Source organism: Zonotrichia leucophrys, chromosome 4 (genome assembly GCF_028769735.1).
Source record: "Zonotrichia leucophrys gambelii isolate GWCS_2022_RI chromosome 4, RI_Zleu_2.0, whole genome shotgun sequence".
NCBI lineage: Eukaryota > Metazoa > Chordata > Aves > Passeriformes > Passerellidae > Zonotrichia > Zonotrichia leucophrys.
Window position 1 is genome coordinate 70,265,307 of NC_088173.1, and position 20,616 is coordinate 70,285,922.

At 43.6% G+C, this 20,616-nt stretch overlaps 1 protein-coding gene across 1 annotated transcript in view; it reads right to left on the minus strand.

Moving 5' to 3' along the window:
• Positions 1 to 6,471: 6,471 nt before the first annotated feature.
• The window catches only part of DNAAF9 (dynein axonemal assembly factor 9), a 91,251-nt gene continuing 77,106 nt past the window's right edge, over positions 6,472 to 20,616 (minus strand). Inside the window, exons 30-37 of the mRNA XM_064712040.1 lie at positions 19,515 to 19,650; positions 19,081 to 19,167; positions 17,575 to 17,681; positions 16,821 to 16,895; positions 16,467 to 16,669; positions 14,837 to 14,902; positions 14,434 to 14,527; positions 6,472 to 13,001 (exon numbers count right to left, since the gene is read on the minus strand). Coding sequence (XP_064568110.1) covers positions 12,889 to 13,001; positions 14,434 to 14,527; positions 14,837 to 14,902; positions 16,467 to 16,669; positions 16,821 to 16,895; positions 17,575 to 17,681; positions 19,081 to 19,167; positions 19,515 to 19,650 — 881 coding nt within the window. The 3' untranslated portion in view covers positions 6,472 to 12,888. The remainder of the gene's footprint in view (positions 13,002 to 14,433; positions 14,528 to 14,836; positions 14,903 to 16,466; positions 16,670 to 16,820; positions 16,896 to 17,574; positions 17,682 to 19,080; positions 19,168 to 19,514; positions 19,651 to 20,616) is intronic.

The window sequence follows — 20,616 nt, forward strand, 5'->3', positions numbered from 1 at the left end:
AGGGTTCACCAGCTCCCTTTTCTTCCACTGGAAATGAGAGGAAATCTGGCTTCACATGATACGTAAATAACTGAAAGCCTCTGACTTAGAGACAAAAGAAAGGGAAAAAATAGAGAAAAAAAAGGCAATTCAATTAAGTTACAATAATTTATCTGGTGTGATGCTCTGGTTGAGACAGGTTTTCCCTAAATTTTAGCCTTGTGCAGGTGTCACTGAACTCATCAAGGGCTGACTGACAGCCTTGAGGATTAAGCAATGTGTTTTCCTTAGGAAAAGCTAAAAGCATCTTTCACCTTTTGCTTTAGAATTCCAGAATGGGTTGGGCTGGGAGGGACCTTAAGGATGATCTCATCCCACCCCATCCATGGGCAGGGACACCTCCCACTGTCCCAGGTGGCTCCAAGCCCTGTCCAGCCTGGCCTTGGGCACTGCCAGGGATCCAGGGGCATCCACAGCTTCTCTGGGCCCACACTTGTGGGGGAACAGGAAGGAAAACAGGTCTGGATGAGGTTACACAGACAGCTCAGAGCAGAAAAGCAGGGATTTAAATGATCACAAAAACTCTCCAATGTCCAGATCACAAAAAAGAAATGTTGATTTGTTTCTCAGTGCCCTGTTGGTAGGGTGGGAATGGGGATTGCTGGCCTGGGCAGCAATGGGAAACCTGCTGGGAGAAGTCCATGAGTCCCAAAGCAGTGTCCTCATGGCTCTCTGCAACAGTGCAGGAATTGTCCTGGAAATGCTGGATGCACTCCCAAAGGCACAAAAGGCATGAGAACACCTCCATGGAGAGCAAGAGGCGCTCAGCCACGGCAGGCTGGCTGCAGACAGTCAGAAGTGTTCACTTCCAACACAAGGTTGAGCCAGGACAGGGGGAAAACTCCTCCTGGCCCACTCCAGCAGCCATCCTCCCCCTGCCAGAGGAATCCTCGGGGCTCTTTGTGCACACACCAGGCTTGGATTGAAAAGGATTGTTGTTCCTCCCCTCCCCTGCTGCCAAGACTGAGCAGATGGGTGAGCTCAGCTCTGTCTGGGAGCCAGAGGCAGCAGGAGCTTCCCAGGAACTGAATTCTGCATCCCAGAGGGAGCAGCGAGGGCAGGATGGAGTGTAGGAGATCCTGGGTGATGCTGAGGTGTCCCAGGAGATCCTGGATGATCCTGAGCTGTCCCAGGAGATCCTGGGTGATGCTGAGCTGTCCCTCCTTGTGTCTCTCAGCACCAGGTAGAGGGGCTGAATTCTATAAATAGTGTAAGGAAGAAACCCTTTGCTGTAAAGGTGGTGAGAACCTGGCACAGGGTGCCCAGAGAAGCTGTGGCTGCCCCTGGATCTCTGGAGGTGTCCAAGGCCAGGTTGGACAGGGCTTGGAGCCACCTGCTCTGACCTGGCCATGGGATTTTTCTCTCCCTATTGCAACCAGGCTCAAACTGCAAGTTTCCTTCCTTAAATTGCAATGATTGAATGGTTTGGGTGGGAAGGGACCTTAAAGATCATCCAGTTCCACCAGTGCCATGGGCAGGGACATCTTCCACTGTCCCAGGTTGCTCCAAGCCCTGTCCAGCCTGGCCTGGGACACTTCCAGGCCATCCACAGCCACCCTGGATATTAGAAGGCAGGAAGGTGCTGTATAGAGGAACCAAATCCAGAACAGGATGTATATAAAGCAAATACTGAACTAACTTTGATCACACAGAAAAATGGAAGATTTTTGGTGGGGTTGAGAGAAGCCCACAAAAATGGTTCAATTGGAACCATTAGAAATTTCCTGTTTCACCCATGTGGGGAGGTTTTGCAGTGATCTATACAATGCATTGCTGAATTCCTAGCCATGAATGGGTCACCCACATTTTAATTTCCATGCTCTTTTTGTTGTTTTGTTTTGTTGCTTTGTTTTTCCCTTCTTCTCTCACCCCACACTGATTTAACCCCTTTAATGATTTACCTTGGCAGGAGGGGCTGAAAGGACACAAGGCCCAAAGCAAAGATCCTCTCTGCCTGTGAGGAGGATGAGGCAAACACAGAGGAAGGAGCACATCCCAACCCTTTCTGTGCCCACTCCATCCTCCCACATCCCCCCCAGGATCCCATCCCATGCCTGCTCCTGGTTTCTCATTTTTCCCTGACCTCTCCCATGGTGTTCCCAGGAAAGTTAATTGTTAAGAACTTGCACCCACCTCACCTAAGCAAACAAACAGTGGCCAGAGGAAGGGACACCCTTCCCAAAGCCAGCCAAGCCCAAAACATTTGTGTTCCATCGGCTTTGCAGCAGTGATTTTAATCTGCAGCACACTCCAAGCCTTGCCTTTGAGAAGAGAAATCTCTCAGCAGCCCTGCTCTGTCGTGACCACATCCCAAAGCCAGGGATAGGGCAGGGGACAGCAGAGCCTTTTAGATTTTAGGGGAAGATTGCAGAATTCAAGGAGATGTTTTACCCCATCTTCAGAAGAAAGGACGTTGCAGGGAATGCAGGGAATCATGGAATTGGTTGGGAGGGATATTAAAATTTGTCTCATTCCACCCCCTGCCATGGCAGGGACAACTTCCACTGTCCCAGGTAGATCCAAGCCCTGTCCAGCCTGGCCTTGGGCACTGCCAGGGATCCAGGGGAAGCCACAGCTCCTCTGGGCACCCTCAAAGGGAACAATTCCTTCCCAATCTCCCATCCATCCCGTTCCCTGTGTCCTATAATCCCATGGCCCATCCAGGATGGAACACAGTGAATGGGGCAGGTCAGCTCTGACAGCTCCAGGCATTTGGGAGCCACCACAATTTGCAATTCTGTCCTTGTGTCTCCTTTGTGCCAGCAAAGGGAGAAGGGATGTGTCTGCTGGGACAGGAGGAACTTCAGCGCTTGCCTCAAGAGGTTCCACAGGGAAATGGAAGAGAATTCCCTATTGTTGCACAGGAAACACATCTTCAGGAGTCTTCAGCATCCAGCCTGCCTCTGGGACCTTCCCTGAGGGCTGGTGACATCTACACTGACCTGGAGCAGGGAACTTCCTCCTCATTCCCCTGGGATGGGCAAAAACCCCAGAGCACGGGGAGGGCAGGGATCCCAACCCAGCACCCAGCTGAGGGGTGGACATCCAGTCTGGGAGAGGGTTGGGGACACTTCAAACACTTCAGGCCTGGGACACCTTCAAACACCTTCCAGGGCCTGAAGGGTTTGGGGACACCTTCAAACACCTTCCAGGGCCTGGGGACACCTTCAAACACCTTCCAGGGCCTAAAGGGGTTTGGGGACACCTTCAAACACCTTCCAGGGCCTGAAGGGTTTGAGGACACCTTCAAACACCTTCCAGGCCTAAAGGGGCTCCAGGAGAGCTGGAGAGGGACTGGGGACAAGGGATGGAGGGACAGGACACAGGGAATGGCTCCCACCGCCAGAGGGCAGGGATGGATGGGATATTGGGAAGGAATCCTTCCTTGTGAGGGTGCTCAGCCCTGGCACAGGGTGCCCACAGCAGCTGTGGCTGCCCCTGGATCCCTGGAAGTGCCCAAGGCCAGGTTGGATCCATCTGGGATGATGGCCCAGGACAAGGGGTTGGAACTGGATAATCTTTAAGGTCCCAACTTCTGGTTTGATGCACTCAAGCACCTTGGATATCCCAGATTTCTGCCCAAAAATCCTGTGACTTTTCCCAACAGCCCCTGTAGTCTCACCTTCTTTTCCAGCTCCTCTTTTACCCTTTCTCCAGAGCTTCCCAAAGCAAGGAGAGGCCCAAGGAAAGGCTGTGGCCAAGGCTGACAAGATAAAGAGTTAAAGCAGGCCAAGCCAAACCTTTGGAAGAACAAGGGCTCAGCAATAAATCAGATATTAGAAGGCAGGAAGGTGCTGTATAGAGGAATCAAAGTCCGGAACAGGATGTATATAAAGCAAATATTGAACTAACTTTGATAACACAGAAAAATGGAAGATTTTTGGTGGGGTTGAGCGAGGGCTCAATTGGAACCATTAGAAATTTCCTGTTTCACTCGCGTGGGGAGGTTTTGCAGTGATCTATACAATGCATTGTGTGCTTGCTGAATTCCTAGCCATGAATGGGTCACCCACATTTTAATTTCCATGCTTTTTTTTGGTTGTTTTTCTGTCTGTCCTGGAGCAGTCCAGCTATTGAAATCCTCCAGACCTTGCCTGTTGGGTGTTTTCTTTCCTACCAAGACATCAAACTGCCCTGAAGGTTTATTTTAAGCCAATTCAATAGGAGGGATCACACAAGCACCTTGTGGGACGTGTACAATGGGAGCCTAACCCAGGGCTATTCAATTAACAAGTGCTCCCATTTCCATGCAATTCCTGTCGGGAATTCATTCCTTTAATTAGGCTGGTAATTTATGAATCTAAAGAGGCACCATTTGTTGGTGGACACGTAGGCAAAGAAATTCCAGATGAGTTCACATGGAAGGAAGAGGAGCTCATGAAAAGCCAAGCTGAGCTGGAAACCTCCCCAGATACAACCAGACTGACCAAAATGAGGTAATTAAAAGCAAGAAACTGGACTAAAACCCCTAATTTGGGGTGTGCTCAGGAAAATCTACCTCACCTCTGTTAGGAAATGAAACTCAGATAGTTCCCCATCATTTAAAGCCTCTCAAAGGATTTTTAACTTCCCATTTTTTTTTCATGGAAAGGGTGTCCAGCCTTGGCAGTGGTGGAATCCCCATCCCTGGAGGGATTTAAAGGCCATGTGAATGTGGCACTTGGGGACATGGGTGAGTGGTGGCCCTGGCAGTGCTGGGGGAATGGTTGGACTTGGTAACCTTGGAGAGCTTCTGAGCAATGAGCAATAACCCTTCCCATGAAGAAATTTTCCCAAATATCCAATCTAGACCTCCCCTGGCCCAGCCTGAGGCTGTTCCCTCTCCTCCTGTCCCCGTTCCCTGGCTGTCCCCTCAGAGCCACAAGGGCCCCCCTGATCCCCCTTTTCTCCAGGCTGAGCCCCTTCCCAGCTCCCTCAGCTCCTCCTGGTGCTCCAGACCCTTCCCCAGCCCCCAAAACCACCCCCAGCACTGGAGGTGCCCCAGCTCAGTGACCTGGTGCTGCTGCCACCCCAATTCCTGATTTACAGCTGGGAGCTCTTTCCAAACCCAGCTGCACAGCAAGGGAAAACTCCTGGATTCCAATCCAGAATCCAATTCCAGCCCCAGAAGCGGCTGCTTGATGGGCACACCTGGAATATGCAAAGCAGGCTGGATTTACATCAAGTGTCCATAAAAACCAAATCGAGCACAAAACCTCCCCCCAAAATGCAAAAGTGATGTAAAACAGAGACAGAAAATCAGCTGCAGGCTCAGCTTAACCAGCAAAAATGGGATTGATGCTCAGCCCCTGAGGGAAAGCAGGGTAAGGTGGGATTGCCCTCTCCATGGCAGCCAGATTTGAGATCCATGGATCCTGAAGCTGCATCCTCGTTTCTGTGAGCGCAAGGAGGAAGGTTTAGCACCTCCCTGTATTTGTAAATCTGTAAATATCAATTTATGCTCACACACAGCTGCTGAGAAACAAGAGACAGCAGCACAAAGCAGATGAATCTTCTTCTAGTTTGAATTTTACCCAATTAAAAGCTCGAGCAAGAAGGTCTAAATTTAAAATAGCAGCTAAAAAATACCCCATAAAACCTCAAATTTTTATATTTTAATTTGAATGCAAACAACTCACCTTTCTGCCAGTTTAAAAATTTAACATGAAAACCATTCAAAGTTTAAAAATTCCAGTTTAGGAACCTGTGAGTTTATTAAAGGAGTCAAAGCTTGACTTTTTGAATTTTACCCAATTAAAACCTCAAGCAGTCTTGAGTTTGAATTCTACCCAATTAAAAGCTCGAGCAAGGTCTAAATTTAAACTAGCAGCTAAAAAATACCCCATAAAACATTAATTTTTTATTTTAATTTGAATGCAAACAACTCACCTTTCTACCAGTTTAAAACTTTTAAATGAAAACCACTCAAAGTTTAAAAATTCCAGTTTAGGAACCTGTGAGTTTATTAAAGGAGTCAAAGCTTGACCTTTTGAATTTTTACCCAATTAAAAGCTCAAGCAAGAAGGTCTAAATTTAAAATAGCAGCTAAAAAATACCCCATAAAACCTCAAATTTTTATATTTTAATTTGAATGCAAACAACTCACCTTTCTACCAGTTTAAAACTTTTAAATGAAAACCATTCAAAGTTTTAAAATTCCAATTTAGGAACCTGTGAGTTTATTAGAGTCAAAGCTTGACTTTTTGAATTTTACCCAATTAAAACCTCAAGCAGTTTTGAGTTTGAATTCTACCCAATTAAAAGCTCAAGCGAGGTCTAAATTTAAACTAGCAGCTAAAAAATACCCCATAAAACCTTAAATTTTTATATTTTAATTTGAATGCAAACAACTCACCTTTCTACCAGTTTAAAACTTTTAAATGAAAACCACTCCAAGTTTAAAAATTCCAGTTTAGGAACCTGTGAGTTTATGAAAGGAGTCAAAGCCAGGCAATGGATGGATACTGTTTATTGGTTCTTTCCATCACATCTGAGTTACAGGTGTAAAAGTCACACAAACTGCAGGTATAAACATGTAAAACAATACAAAAATAAATGGAAAGGTAATTTTATATTTACTGAATCAAGTTGTGTAATAAATACGAGAGGCAAAAAGCTTCAATCACACCATTCAGCTGAACTGAAGTTACAGTAGTGTTTGTAAATAACACGTTTTTCACTTAGACTTGCAAATATTAAAGCATTGAGAACTAGTATAAAAGTGAATTTTGGCACATTGAAAAGTGAGAAGTGTTACACCAGGATCTGGCAGTTGGGTAAAAATGAAGCAATTTCTCACGAGCTTTCTGAGGTACATTTTTAACAACCTAAGATTAGATCAACCTTGTGGTTCTACCAACTCACAGTTCACAATTCACTATACTAGTCACAATTTTTTTTTCCCTTTTCAAGAATACCAAAGTATTCCAGAGCTTAAATCTGTGCAAATTCAGACAAGTTTCAATTAAAAAATAACAATAATTAAAAAAAAAAAAATTCAACTTATTAGGGAACCCTCACATGCAACTCAACTCCTCCTTGCAATCCGGTGTGTTAATTGCAAAGTGTAAAACTGGATTAATCCCAAATTGCACAGCTTCAAATTCAAATATACTCCCAGATTGCAGAGCAGCTCAAGTTGCAAAGGTTCCCCTGCTAAGTTTGTCACATTTGAATCCTATAACTTCAGTAACTTCTGATCACACTCATTCCCGGTGAGGAGAAATTAAAAAACACCACCACAAGCTGCTAACAAAGGTCAGCAAAGCGTGGAAACCCCTTGAGGACTCTTCAGCACTTCCCAAGCTCAGGAATGCCTGGACACAAATTTTTCCAAGTACAATAAAAGAGAAAAGGAAAGGTGTAATGGCACTTTTGCTGTATCCAAACATCAGTGGGTTAGAAATGGTGCTTTTTTTGTGTTTTTTTTTTTTTTAATTATACAGTAGAAAAAATTGTTCAAACCTCGAGTTTCATCCTCACCCTGACTTGCAAGGAGTGAGGACACCAAATCCCCTGGGCTGGGGATTCCATACAGTACAAACAGCTCTGACCAGAGTACAAAAGTTACGCTCTTCTTAAAAAAAAAAGAAAATAATAAATTCAAAAAGCACTGCTGATTGTTAGAATTGACTCCCAAAAAATCAGCAACTGCTCTTCAACAGCAGCAGCAGCATCAGGCATTTCAGTCCTCAAAGAGTTTTCTTTTAAACAGTTTAACCATTTGTGCTAATATTTGTCACTAGGTTAAATTTAAATTTTTTTAAGTCCTTTCACCAAAACCGTTATTTTCCTTTAAAAAAAAAAGAAAGGGGTGGTGCAACCCCTGACATCCATTTATTTGGGGAATAAATGGTGTCATCTGCAAGGCACTACTACATTTAAAGGATACCATTGTCACAGTTTCACTATTTCGGTATTTTTATTTATTTTTTTTTTCTTCTTTGTCTTTTGTTCTGGTTGAACAGTTGAAAGTCACAGTTTAAAAATAAAGGATAAAAATTGAGGTAATCAATTTCTTTCAATACCAAAATACATGAATTGAGCCAGTACCAGTCTGGTGAAAGGTCTTTGTAATACACAGCTATGACCATAGAGCACATGCAGCACAGCACAGGAGGGTTCTAGGCCTTTGTTCCGAGCTCTCCTGCTCCAGTTTTTAAGGAACACCTCAATTTGCACACTCACAACCCAATTATTTCCTTTTCTTTTTTTGTTCACAGGGCTGGGAATTCCAGCTGGACCAAGCCCCATATCCATGTTGATGTGAGAGCTGCACAAATTGGAGTTCTTAAAAAGAGTTCAGCAGAGCAAAAATCAGCTACAGCATCTTCATCTATTTTCAATCAATTGCACTTAAATCTACTCTGTATCCACTCAGGAGTTGAGACAAAGCCTCCAGCACGTGCCTGCTGTCCCAACCACTGGAATTTCTTCCCACATCACATCCCACTACTCTAAAAATATGGCTTTGCAGGTGAGAGAACTGGAACAGCTGGGTTTACACTGAGTTCATTGGCAAAACAATTCCAATTGGAGCCACCATTTCCTAATGCCCCTTTTTATTGCAGCCCCACCACCACCACCAGAATTTTGGGATTCCTAAAAAAATTCTGGGCTGTGAAATCATCTCATGCAACCAACTGGATTTAGTTGTAAACCCCTGGCAGCCCCCCCAAACCCCACTGCTAGCTACCTTTGCTCTACAGGCACTACAGGATATTAAGACTAAAATTTAGCCATGCATAGATAAAACTCACGAGCTTTATCAGGATGCTCCACACTTGTGATCCAGGGAATACCCCAGGAAAGCCTAAAAACACAAACTAATTGCTGGCTTTTACTGGCCTCTAACAGGATACAAGTAGTTTTTATATAAAGTCTCGTGGTGTGCAAAAAAAAAAATTAAAATAAAATACTAAAGTCTTCAATTCAGACAGCTTTCTAAATCTAGGGGGAAAGCAAGGAATGAAACCTTATCAATATTTCTATCCCAGCTTGCAGCACCTGGAATTCCACCTCTGCACTGTGCAACACTCACAGGACAGGCATCCAGCAATGGAGACCAAAACCACCTAAAATGTGCTTCAGGTTACTGAAATTTCACTTATTTCATATTCCAAAGGTAAAAAATACATCTCCTTAGCAAAGTATAAACTCTAATTTAGCCTCAAGTTTGATGGCAGGGGTTAAATCTCATTTTCCTGCCTTGGGATGAGCTGTGCAGATACATTTGAATTATTTTAAGTGTCCTGCAAGAGATTTTTCATTCCATTTCTTGCTGTATCACAAACATCTGGTCAGAAAGAAAAGCTGCAGTTGCAGTAAAAGACTGAGCTGTCCCTAAGGCAAAGGAATATGAAAATCAAAAATTCCTGCTGGGCTGCTCTCACCTTAATTCTGAACACATGCATGCTACAATAATCTGCTTATTCAAATAAACTCCAATAATTACCTGTAAGTAGCTGCTAAGGTACTTTAGAATCCTTCAGGCAGGGATTTATGAAGCCTCCTTTAAAATGATGCTGAATTAAGTCAGGACAGGCTGCCAGCATTCCTGTTCTATCATTTAGGAACTATAAAAATTCTGTTGCAAGTATTTAAAAAGCTGATTTCTCACCAGCACAGGGAAATGTTACAGTGTGCAAACTCTTCTGGAAGCTCCACAAACAAGTTCCTGCCTCTTTCAAGTAACATCCTTTGCTATTTTTTACCTTTGGAAATCATTTATCTTCACGAAAAGGAATTCTTCAGCTGAAGAATCTCCCCCTTGCCTTGCCTTGCCTCATTTTTAGGACTGCAATAGGAATCCTCCAGGGATAATCTAAGCAAGGTGCACATTGCAGCCAGCCAGGAAATATTTTCAAGACTCTCAATGAGAGCACTGGGAAGAAATTAAGATTTCTCCACTGATTTCACCCTGAAATGTATAAATAGCTTTTCTTTAAAGTCAGAATTTCAAGTGCAGACTCAAACTGTGCTGAGGTTTGAGATGGGCTGAGCCCTGGCAAAGGTGGGGGTGGGAGTGTTCCCTCATCCCTCTCTTTGGGAACACCCTGACAGCTCTGGGATTAGGAACTTTACTGAGTTGTTCCCACTGTTCCCACAATTTTCCCTTTGGGATTGCCCTGACAGCTCTGGGATCAGGGACTCTGGAAAGTGTTCCCCCATTTCTCGCTTTGAGAACACAACAACAGCTCTGGGATCAGGGACTCAGTTCTGAGTTTTCCCCACTGTTCCCCCATTTCTTGCTTTGGGAACATCCCAACAGCTCTGGGATTAGGGACTTTACTGAGTTCTTCCCACTGTTCCCACAATTTTCCCTTTGGGATTGCCCTGACAGCTCTGGGATCAGGGACTCTGAGTGTGTTCCCCCATTTCTCACTTTGGGAATGCTCTGACAGCTCTGGGATCAGGGACTCAGTTCTGAGTTATTCCCACTGTTCCCCCATTTCTCGCTTTGGGAACATCCCAAGAGCTGCAGATTCAGGGATTCTAAATTTTTTGATCATTCTCCCATTTCTTGCTTTGGGAACACACCAAGAGCTGTGGGATTGGGTGCCCATCTGAGTTTTTCCCATTGTTCCCCTATTTCTCGCTTTGGGAACTCTCTGAAAGCTCTGGGATCAGGGACTCAGTTCTGAGTTCTTCTCATTGTTCCCCCATTTCTCGCTTTGGGAACACCCCAACAGCTCTGGGATTACGGACTCAATTCTGAATTTTTCCCACTGTTCCCCCATTTCTTGCTTTGAGAACACCCTGACAGCTCTGGGATTAGGGACTTTATTGAGTTGTTCCCACTGTTTCCACATTTTTCACTTTGGGAATGCCCCAGAAACTGTGGGATTAGGGACTCAGTTCTGAGTTTTCCCCACTGTTCCCCCATTTTTCGCTCTGGGAACACCCTGACAGCCCTGGGATTAGGAATTTTACTGAGTTGTTCCCACAATTTTCCCTTTGGGATTGCCCTGACAGCTCTGGGATTAAAGACTGAGAAAGTGTTCCTCCATTTCTCACTTTGGGAACACACAAACAGCTCTGGGATTAGGGACTCAATTCTGAATTTTTCCCATTGTTCCCCCATTTCTCACTTTGGGAATCCTCTGAAAACTGTGGGATCAGGGACTCAACACTGAGTTTTTCCCTCTGTTCCCCCATTTCTCGCTTTGGGAACATCCCAACAGCTGCAGATTCAGGGATTCTAACTTCTTGAATAATTCTCCAATTTCTTGCTTTGGGAACACACCAACAGCTCTGGGATCAGGGGCTCTTGAGTTTTTCCCATTGTTCCCCCATTTCTCGCTTTGGGAACACACCAAGAGCTGTGGGATTAGGGACTCTGAGAAAGTGTTCCCCCATTTCTCGCTTTGGGAACACCCCAACAGTTGCTGATTAGGGACTGATTAGGGATTAGTTCTGAGTTTTCCCCACTGTTCCCCCATTTCTCGTTTTGGGAACATCCCAACAGATGTTGATTAGGGACTCAGTTCTGAATTTTTCCCATTGTTCTCCCATTTCTTGCTTTGGGAACTCTCTGACAGCTCTGGGATTGGGGACTCAGTTCTAAGCTTTTCCCACTGTTCCCCCATTTCTCGCTTTGGGAACGTCCTAAGAGCTGCAGATTCAGGGATTCTAAGTTTTTTAATCATTCTCCCATTTCTTGCTTTGGGTACACACAAACAGCTCTGGCATTAGGGACTCAATTCTGAGTTTTTCCCATTGTTCCCCCATTTCTCGCTTTGGGAATCCTCTGAAAACTGTGGGATTAGGGACTCAACACTGAGTTTTTCCCTCTGTTCCCCCATTTCTCGCTTTGGGAACATCCCAAGAGCTGCAGATTCAGGGATTCCAAGTTTTGAATCATTCCCCCATTTCTTGCTTTGGGAACACACCAAGAGCTGTGGGATTGGGGACTCAATTCTGAGTTTTTCCCATTGCTCCCCCATCTGTCACTTTGGGAACATCCTAACAACTGTGGGATTAGGTGCTCATCCAAGCTTTTCCCATTCCCCCATTTCTCACTTTGGGATGCTCTGACAGCTCTGGGATTAGGGACTCAATTCTGAGTTATTCCCACTGTTCCCCCATTTCTCGCTTTGGGAACACACCAAGAGCTGTGGAACTGGGGACTCTGAGAAAGTGTTCCCCCATTTCTCGCTTTGGGAACATCCCAACAGATGTTGATTAGGGACTCAATTCTGAATTTTTCCCATTGTTCCCCCATTTCTCGCTTTGGGAACACACCAAGAGCTGTGGGATTAGGGATTTTTCTGAGTTGTTCCCCCATTTCTCGCTTTGGGAACATCCCAGCAGCTGTGGCATTAGGGACTCTCTTACTTTTTTTAATTATTCCCCCATTTTTTGCCTCAGGAACACCCAAAGAGTTCTGGGATTGGGGACTCTTCCGAGTCTGTTCCCCCATTTCTCGCTTTGGGAACCCCAATCCCACATCCTGAGCTCCCCCCCGACCATCAAAGCTCCTGTGCAACGATTTCCAAGGGACACCCAGGAATTGTTTGATATCTGCACCATGGCCCAATTCCACAATTACATTCTGACCTTGTTTTAGGAAATAAATCCAGTTTTGCTTCTTTTCTCCTCCTTCTTCTTCTTTTTCCCACGTTTCCACCACAAGCCAGAGATTCCAGGTGATGCTTTGGACAGTCTGGAATTAAGGTGAAGTGGAAGCAATCCTGACAGTACAAACAGCTAAGCAGTTACCATGTTAAATGCCAACCTTAGGGGAACAATCCCTTGGTTTGGGAAGGAGTGCTGAAAACAAACATTTCACTTGATTTCTTGTGAGCCAGAAGGACAAAAGAGCATTTTTGGTTCCTGACACAAGGACAGGAACACTCAGGATCCACGTGCTTAAATCTTCTGCTCAAAGAGGTCGTGGTACTCCTGCTCCTCCAGCTCCCTGTTGTACTTCTCAATTTCCCTGTTGGCTTCTTCCAAGTAATCATTCATGAACTGGTCCATTACTGGTTGGGAAAGGTGAAGGAAGAACATTTGTGCAAATGGAGTTTAGTAGAAAAGAACATCCAGGTTTGAAGGAAGTGCCAGTTGTGGGACACTCAGTGAAAGCAGAAATTCGGTATATTACTTTCTGGAAGTTCTACAGAAGTTCTCTAGAACTTCTAGAAGTCAGAGCTACCCCAACTCAGGGAATAAAGGAGCAGCAGGCACAAGGGGTATTTCCCAGTCAAGAGGAAGATCTAAGAACAGCAAAACCATAGCAGGGTTAAATGGGATGTTAGGAAGAAATTCTTCCCTGGGAGGGTGGTGAGGCCCTGGCACAGGTTACCCAAAGAGGTTTTGGACTCCCCATCCCTGGAAGGTGCTGGAATGAGATCAGCTTCAAGGTCCATTCCAACCCAAACCATTCTGGGACTCTGAACACATTTCCAGCTGTTTAAAAGTTTAGAACTCTGCCCAAAACTCAAATCCCCCAGAAAGGCTTAACCAGGCCTGCAGCTTTCCCGGCCAAACACCAAGGGGGAGGTGGAATGAAGAGTCCTGGAATGGTTTGGGGTGGAAGGAGCTTAAAGTTCATCTCATCCCACCCCCTGCCATGGACAGAGACACCTCCCACTATCCCAGGGTGCTCCAAGCCCCATCCAACCTGGCCTTGGACGCTTCCAGAGATGGGGCATCAAGAATTTTCCACTGAAGTCCAAATTTGCTGTCGGGTTTTGTGTCCTGCAGACAGAAATCTGCTTAAAATTTTCAAGTTGTCCCACAGGACACAGGAAATAATTCTGCTCTTATTCCAAAGCAGCATCACCTGGATTTTTACCAAGTTTGGAGAAGTTACTGTGAAAACTAAACTGGGGATATAAAACCAATTTGGAAGTTGGTGAGCAAAGACAAAAGCAACAGGAAGTTATGAAAATGAGAGAATCACAGAATCATTTAGGCTGGAAAAGCCCTCAGAGATCACCAAGGGCAGCTGTTAACCCAGCACTGCCACGGCCACCGCTGAGCCAGGTCCCCAGGTGGTGACCAAGGACAAGAGGAACCTTGGCAAGGAATTCCAGGGTAAAACTAAGGACAAAAATATGATTGTTTTCACTGGAGTGTGTGCACACATGAAATTACATTCATTTGGAAGTTTTATCAGTCGTGCCCAGGCATTCAGTGCTATTACAGCGCTATTTGGTTTGAAAAATATTTTTTTGACAAGCTGTGGTCCATAAATTATTCCCTGCATGAGCTCATGGGCAGTTTGGGGTTTGTTTTGTTGGTTCTATTCTGTTTCTGAGATCTTATCTCTCAAGAAAGGCTTTAAAACTAAGCTTTAGCTGGCAAGGAACTGGTTCTTTACCATATCTGCTTTGGCACTCAACATTTCAGAGCTGCACAGTTCATTGCCTACCTAAAACCTTCCCCAAAACCCCCCATTTTAAAGGATACATGGATGATAATCCATTTTGTCACCAAAAAAATTCACAAATTGAGTCCCATTGTAAAAATAACCAGCTGGGAGTGGATCCAAGTGGCGTTTCACCTGCAGCAGGAAAAGAATTTAAATTAAACACCTGTAGGGACAGTCCTTACAAACTCAAATAGATAAAAGAAAATGAAAAGGCCATTACAGCAACCAAAGATGGCCAATTTTACACCTTCTCCTGCTTTCCAGAGTGAATTTGGAGCTCTGAGATCAGATTTATACCTCAAATCCCTCCTGGACAGCTCCAAAAGTGCTGTAATAATTTAGTGCTCAGCACACTTGTTGTGGCAGGTGCTCTGTCATCCAGATGGATATTTAAGGGAAACCAGCCAAAAGAAGGGTTTGTAAATTATTGCTTTTACTCACGTGGATGTTTTTGATTTCCTGCAGGGTTAACATTCCTCTGGTTTTCAGGGCTTTCCTCTGAGGTTTCTGTATGAAGAAGGAGATTCCAGTTATGTGATACCACAGCTTAGCTGGTTAAAAAATAAATTAAAAACAAAAAAATCCCCAAACCACCACACAGAAACATGTATTTTTAAAAAATCATTTCTAAAATTATTGAGTTCCATGAAGGTACTCACAACTATGTTCTGAAAACAAAAGTAAAAATTCACTGATCTTACAGAAAACACTCAGAAATTTAAAATTCTGTAAGTATTTTAAACAAGACAATTTAAATACAGCTTTACTGTAAGAAAGCTGGCACAGGAACAGAAAAACAACTTCATTTTGAGCCTGAGAAATTCTGTAATTCTTTTCTTTCCTGCAGCATGTGGTAACTCTTAGAGCTATCTGAAACCCTCAATTAGCCATGACTGTACAAAAAGTGTTTATAGTCCTGAATTGCTCAAAGAGGAAACACTTCACACTTGAGATAAGCATTTAAGTTCCAAGTTTTCATAAAATTTAAGTAGCATTCCACCAAGAGCTTTCTTACATGGCAAAGCATTTGTCTCCATATTTTACCCCTGTGGTAAGTACAGAGCATGAGATAATCAGCACAGAAAATGGATTAATTCCCTGAATTAACACAGGGGAACAGAAGATGAGAACCTGAGCATCTCAGAAATTCAAAAACCTCAGAAATCTTGGAAACTTCGCAACTGCTCCAGCCACAGTCTGCAGGAAACACTTCTTCTCTTCCTACACAAATGTTTGTGTGCAAATCCTCCTAATCCATATAAAAGTAATATGCAGTATTTTTTAACTTACAAATGTTCCAAAAAGTTGCCCAGAGAAGCTGTGGCTGGCCCTGGATCCCTGGAAGTGTCCAAGGCTATGTTGGACAGGGTTTGGAACAATTTGGGATGGTGGAAGGTGTCCCTGCCCATGGCAGTGGGGTGGAACTGGATGGGATTTAAGGTCCCTTCCAACCCAAACCATTGCAGGATTTTATGGATCTGTGATTCTGTCAATCAGCTGTGGCAATCCCTCTGTGCAAACTCTGCCTTCTGAGCTCCCTGCAACACCACATTCCCTGTTCCTCACTCCTCATTGCATGGATACATCAGCCATGCAGAAATACACTAATTAAAGATGACAAAATGAACAGGACTCTACCCTCCATTTCAGTGGATTACTTCCAAGGAGGTTTAATTTAGTGAATCAAAACAAATTTTCAGCTTTGCCAGCATTCAGGTACTGGAAGAAGATTTATTTCACAGCACACTTCAGCCCTTGGCAATCACAGCTCAGCTAAATCATCCTGTGTTTATCCTGGACATAATCCATTTGCTCAAGCATTCAAGAGCAAATCAATCCATGAATAAGCTGTAGCAAGCACTAAAACAATACAGAGATTACAACACACATTTGTAAACTCTTAGTCCCCTTCCTGAAATCCATTTGCACCCTAGAATGTCAATACCTTGGTAGAAGAAAAAAAAAAAAAGATTAATTAAGAAACCCAAACATTTCACTGAGCCACTCATTTTTTTCCTTTGGTTGTTAAGAAATGCCAAGCACTGAACAAAAGGAAAACCTGCCCACAAACCTGTTTTGCAGTTTCTCTGAGCCAATCTTTGATATCCTCTTCCTTCAGGGAGCAGCCAATGAACACAAGGAAATATTCCTGTTGACTGCTGCAGTCTCTGGGATCATTTCTGGGATCAGGAGGAGTTGGCCCCTCTGGAACAGGCACCAGGCTCAGGGAATTTGCTGCTGTGTTGTGACACACTTCAATGACTTTATCAGCATCTAACAAGGAGAAGACAGAAGGAAGAGCCTGATAATTGCTAATCTAATCTAACATCAACACTGGTGCAGACAGAATCCAAGACAGAAATACTTTTTTAAACACCCATAAGGTGCAGTGTGATCACAACACCTCAGAGTGATTTGCCCTTACCTGAAAACTTCACTTTGCCCATGATGTGATAAATGTTTCCAGAAAAAGGACTTGGCTTGAGCAACGACTTAATTGCTGTTTGAAACAGAAGATAAACAGATTATCTCAACTCATTTTTCTTCTCTTTGGTGGAGCTTCTGGTAAAACCTGTGCAACTGATCCCTAATCCACATCCCAGTGCTTCCAAAGGAAAAGCTGCCATGTGCCTTGGAGTCTCACTATGTAACATTTATTTTCTCATTCTTTGCCATGGAGTTTGGGAAATAAGTTGTGTTTGGGATAAGGAACTCTCACAGTGTGTGTGGGAGGTAAAATCCTCTTTAACACTACTTGGCTAAGCAGAGGAGAGGTTTGGTAATGTATCTACTCTAGAGCTGAGTCTGTTTTCTAGGAGCTACAAAGAATTATTTGGCATAAAAAGTAGAAGCTGATGGTGACTTATAAAACTGTATTTCAACACTCCCAAATACAATGAGACACAAAATAAAAAAGCAAAGACAGGAAGTTGTCTCAGTCCTAGAAACCAAAAAATTCAATTAGATTTTCATCTGAACAAAAATCATGGGACAATTTTCCAGAGCTGACACTAAGGAACAGAATTTACTGTACTTTTAGGAAGGAAAGCTGAGTTTTCAATTAAAAATTAACTTCAGCAGTGATTAAATAACTGTGTTACGTCAGTGCCTTCCTTCCCCTCCATCCCTCAGCATCCCAAACTTGGATTTCAATCAAGTCAGGCAAAGTTCATTGGTACCTTTGCATTTGGTGACAAATCTTGTTTTCTCCAGAGGGCGGCTGAACCACACACAGATCTGAACCATGGGAGGGAACACGGGCCCAGCCCCATACCTGCCCTCATACCTGCACACAAAAATAAACACCTTCAACACACAGAAATCACAGCAGCTTCTGCTTCTCACCCAGCAAAAAACATCTGCTCTTTCACCACAGGAAGGAAAATACAGAGATTTCTCCTCTGTGAAAATGTGCTGCCAACAGCATCGGGTTTGTCAAAGCACTCGGGACTCCTTTTCATGGAGTTTTGAATTGGTTTGAGTCAAAATGGACCTTAAAAATCATCTCATTCCCACCTCTGCCATGGGCAGGGACATCTTTCACTAGCCCAGGGTGCTCCAAGCCCTGTCCAACCTGGCCTTGGACATTCCCAGGGATCCAGGGGCAGCCACAGCTTCTCTGGGCACCCTCACAGGGAAGAATTTGCCCTAACATCTTATCTTTAGCTTAAAACCCTTCTCCCTTGTCCTATCACCATCTACCCATGTAAAAACTCACATTTCTCCTTTTTTCTGAGCCCTCTTTAGGCACTGCAAGGCTGCAATAAGATCTCCCTGGATGCTTTTGATGCTCTTCCTGCTGCTTTCCTTCTCTTCCACACAACCCAGATCCAATTCTTGCATACTGCCATCAAACAGACTAACAGCTGCCCAAAAGTTTGAAATATTTTCTTTTCCTGCTCTCTGTCTTTGGCTCCATGCAATCACAAGCAGCTCTGATGATATTAATTCAATATCCTCACCCCAAGCCTTGTGCTTCACTCCAGTAGCTTTACTTGGCTACTTGCATCCAATTCAGAACCAATTTTATTAATAAAGAAATACAGACTGCAAGGTATGATAAATGAATGATATTTCCAGCACAGAGCCTGGTCAGCCAGGAGTTATGAGTGCTGAGAGCTGCGAATTTCTGCCAAAAAGGTGCAGCAGAAAGAATTGCAACAAGATGTGTGAAGAGCCCTGAGCCAGGGGAAATCTCAGTTCAGTGGAGATTTGGTGCCACGTGGGTTTGTGGCTGAGCTGTGCCAGGGCTGTCACTGAGGTTCCTGGTTTTTGTGAATAATTGCTCTGCTAATGGCCAGACTGACAGAGCAAGTTCATTCCAGTAATGCTGAATAGCTGTCAGGATGAAATTACTCCAGTCATTATTGACCTCACCCATCCCAATCCTTCCCAGTTTATTCCCACAGGGTTCTTGTCTATTCTTCTGGAAAGCAACAGTAATCTTGCCGTTGATTTAAATGGTGGCCAAAAAGGAGCTTTTCCCCCCATAAAAAAGCAGCAATCTTGTATCCACTAAGAATAATCATCAGCTCTCTTAAAAATGATTTACAAAGCTGCTGCCTGTTCCAAATGAGTAGTCTTAGGGAAAAAAAAAATATATATATAAATGAAGTTAGTGAAACATTTTAATCTTCAAGTTAATTAGAAAAATAGTTTTAATACTTCTCAGTCTAGATACTTGCCAGCCAGGGTACATTAAATATCGAGCTCTCATCATCTGAGGACTTGAAAAACTGCTTTCTGAGAGAATTAGTTCAATATCCTCGTTCCTGTAAAGAGATAAAAATGAAGATTTTTCATTTTCTAAGTTAAATAAAATGGCCACTATCTACTTACATTAAAACATAATGTGCTAGTGACAGTAAAATTAAGAGCACTTTTCCTTTAGTATGGCAGTAACAGCAACATAAATCACACTCTGCAAACAAAACACATTTCCTAATCCCTGTATTTATATGCCCATAAACGTAAAGGGAAAATCCCTTTTGCACGAGAAGCAATTAAGAAAAAATCTGCATTTCCTTCCTATAAATCACCACGGTAAAAAACATGAGAACAGAATTTCTGAGTGCTGGTGGCCCACGTGCCAAAAGCAATAAATCCTGCTGGAAGTTACCTTGTTACAATCCCATTTTCTGCCAGGATGAAGGAAACTCCAGGATTTGCTGCTCTGATCAGGCTCTGCAGCTGCACCAGCAGTGGGTGCCTCTGCTCTGTGGCATGACTTGTGAAAACCACATTACTCACCAGTCCTGTGGAAGGAAATCAGGGGATATTTGGGATATTTTACACAGTTCAGGCATGTAAACAGTGACTAATAAACCATTCAGTGATATTCCAACCATTCTTCTCTTATTTTCCTTCCCTTTCGCTGCGTTCTTTCATTAAAGACAAAAAGAAAATCCACTACAACAAAAAAAAAAAAACCAAGCAGAGAATCTTTCATCTAACAGAATCAATTTAGACTCAATCCATAGAACCAATTAATTAAAACAACAAATCCATACAAGAATCAATTTGAGCAGGACTAGTTTAAAAAAAAATTAAAAAGAACATTAAGGTGTGATGAATTCAATGTGCAGGAAGAGACTGAACAGGTAAAAATCAGATTTTTGGACACTCAGTTGCCACAAGAGAAGGGTTTAGGGTTATTTTTTGTATTTAAACACTCCAAAAGTTTATTCAGACAGCAAGACTGAACCCACGAGGCATCAAAAAGATAACAGAAAACCATCCAGCTCATTCAGTTCTAGGATCCCTGCTTTCCAATTCTACATGATTTGACTTTCAGCCCAGTTCCTCAAAGAAATTGCAGTGTCAACACTTGGTGCCTCCCTAGGATGTCTGCATTGTCCTGAATGGGAGGGATGGAGAGGAAATGGAAAGGAAACAGCCTCAAGCTGTGCCAGGGGAGGGTCAGATGAGATATTAGGAAATATTCCTTCATGGAAAGGGTTGTCCAGCCCTGCCCAGGGCAGTGGTGGAGCCCCCATCCCTGGAAGTGTTCAAAGAACACTTGGATGTGGCTCTTGACAGGGGTAATGGGGAACTGGGTTGATAATTGGATTTGATGATCTTAGAAGCCTTTTCCAACCTAAACAATTCTGTCATTTTTACAAGAAATGTTGTTTCTTTGCTCAAGATGTGCAGCCTTGCTCTGACACTTTCCTGTGACTACAAGTGGAGTGGAAGGAAGAACAGAGAATCTCCAATATCCA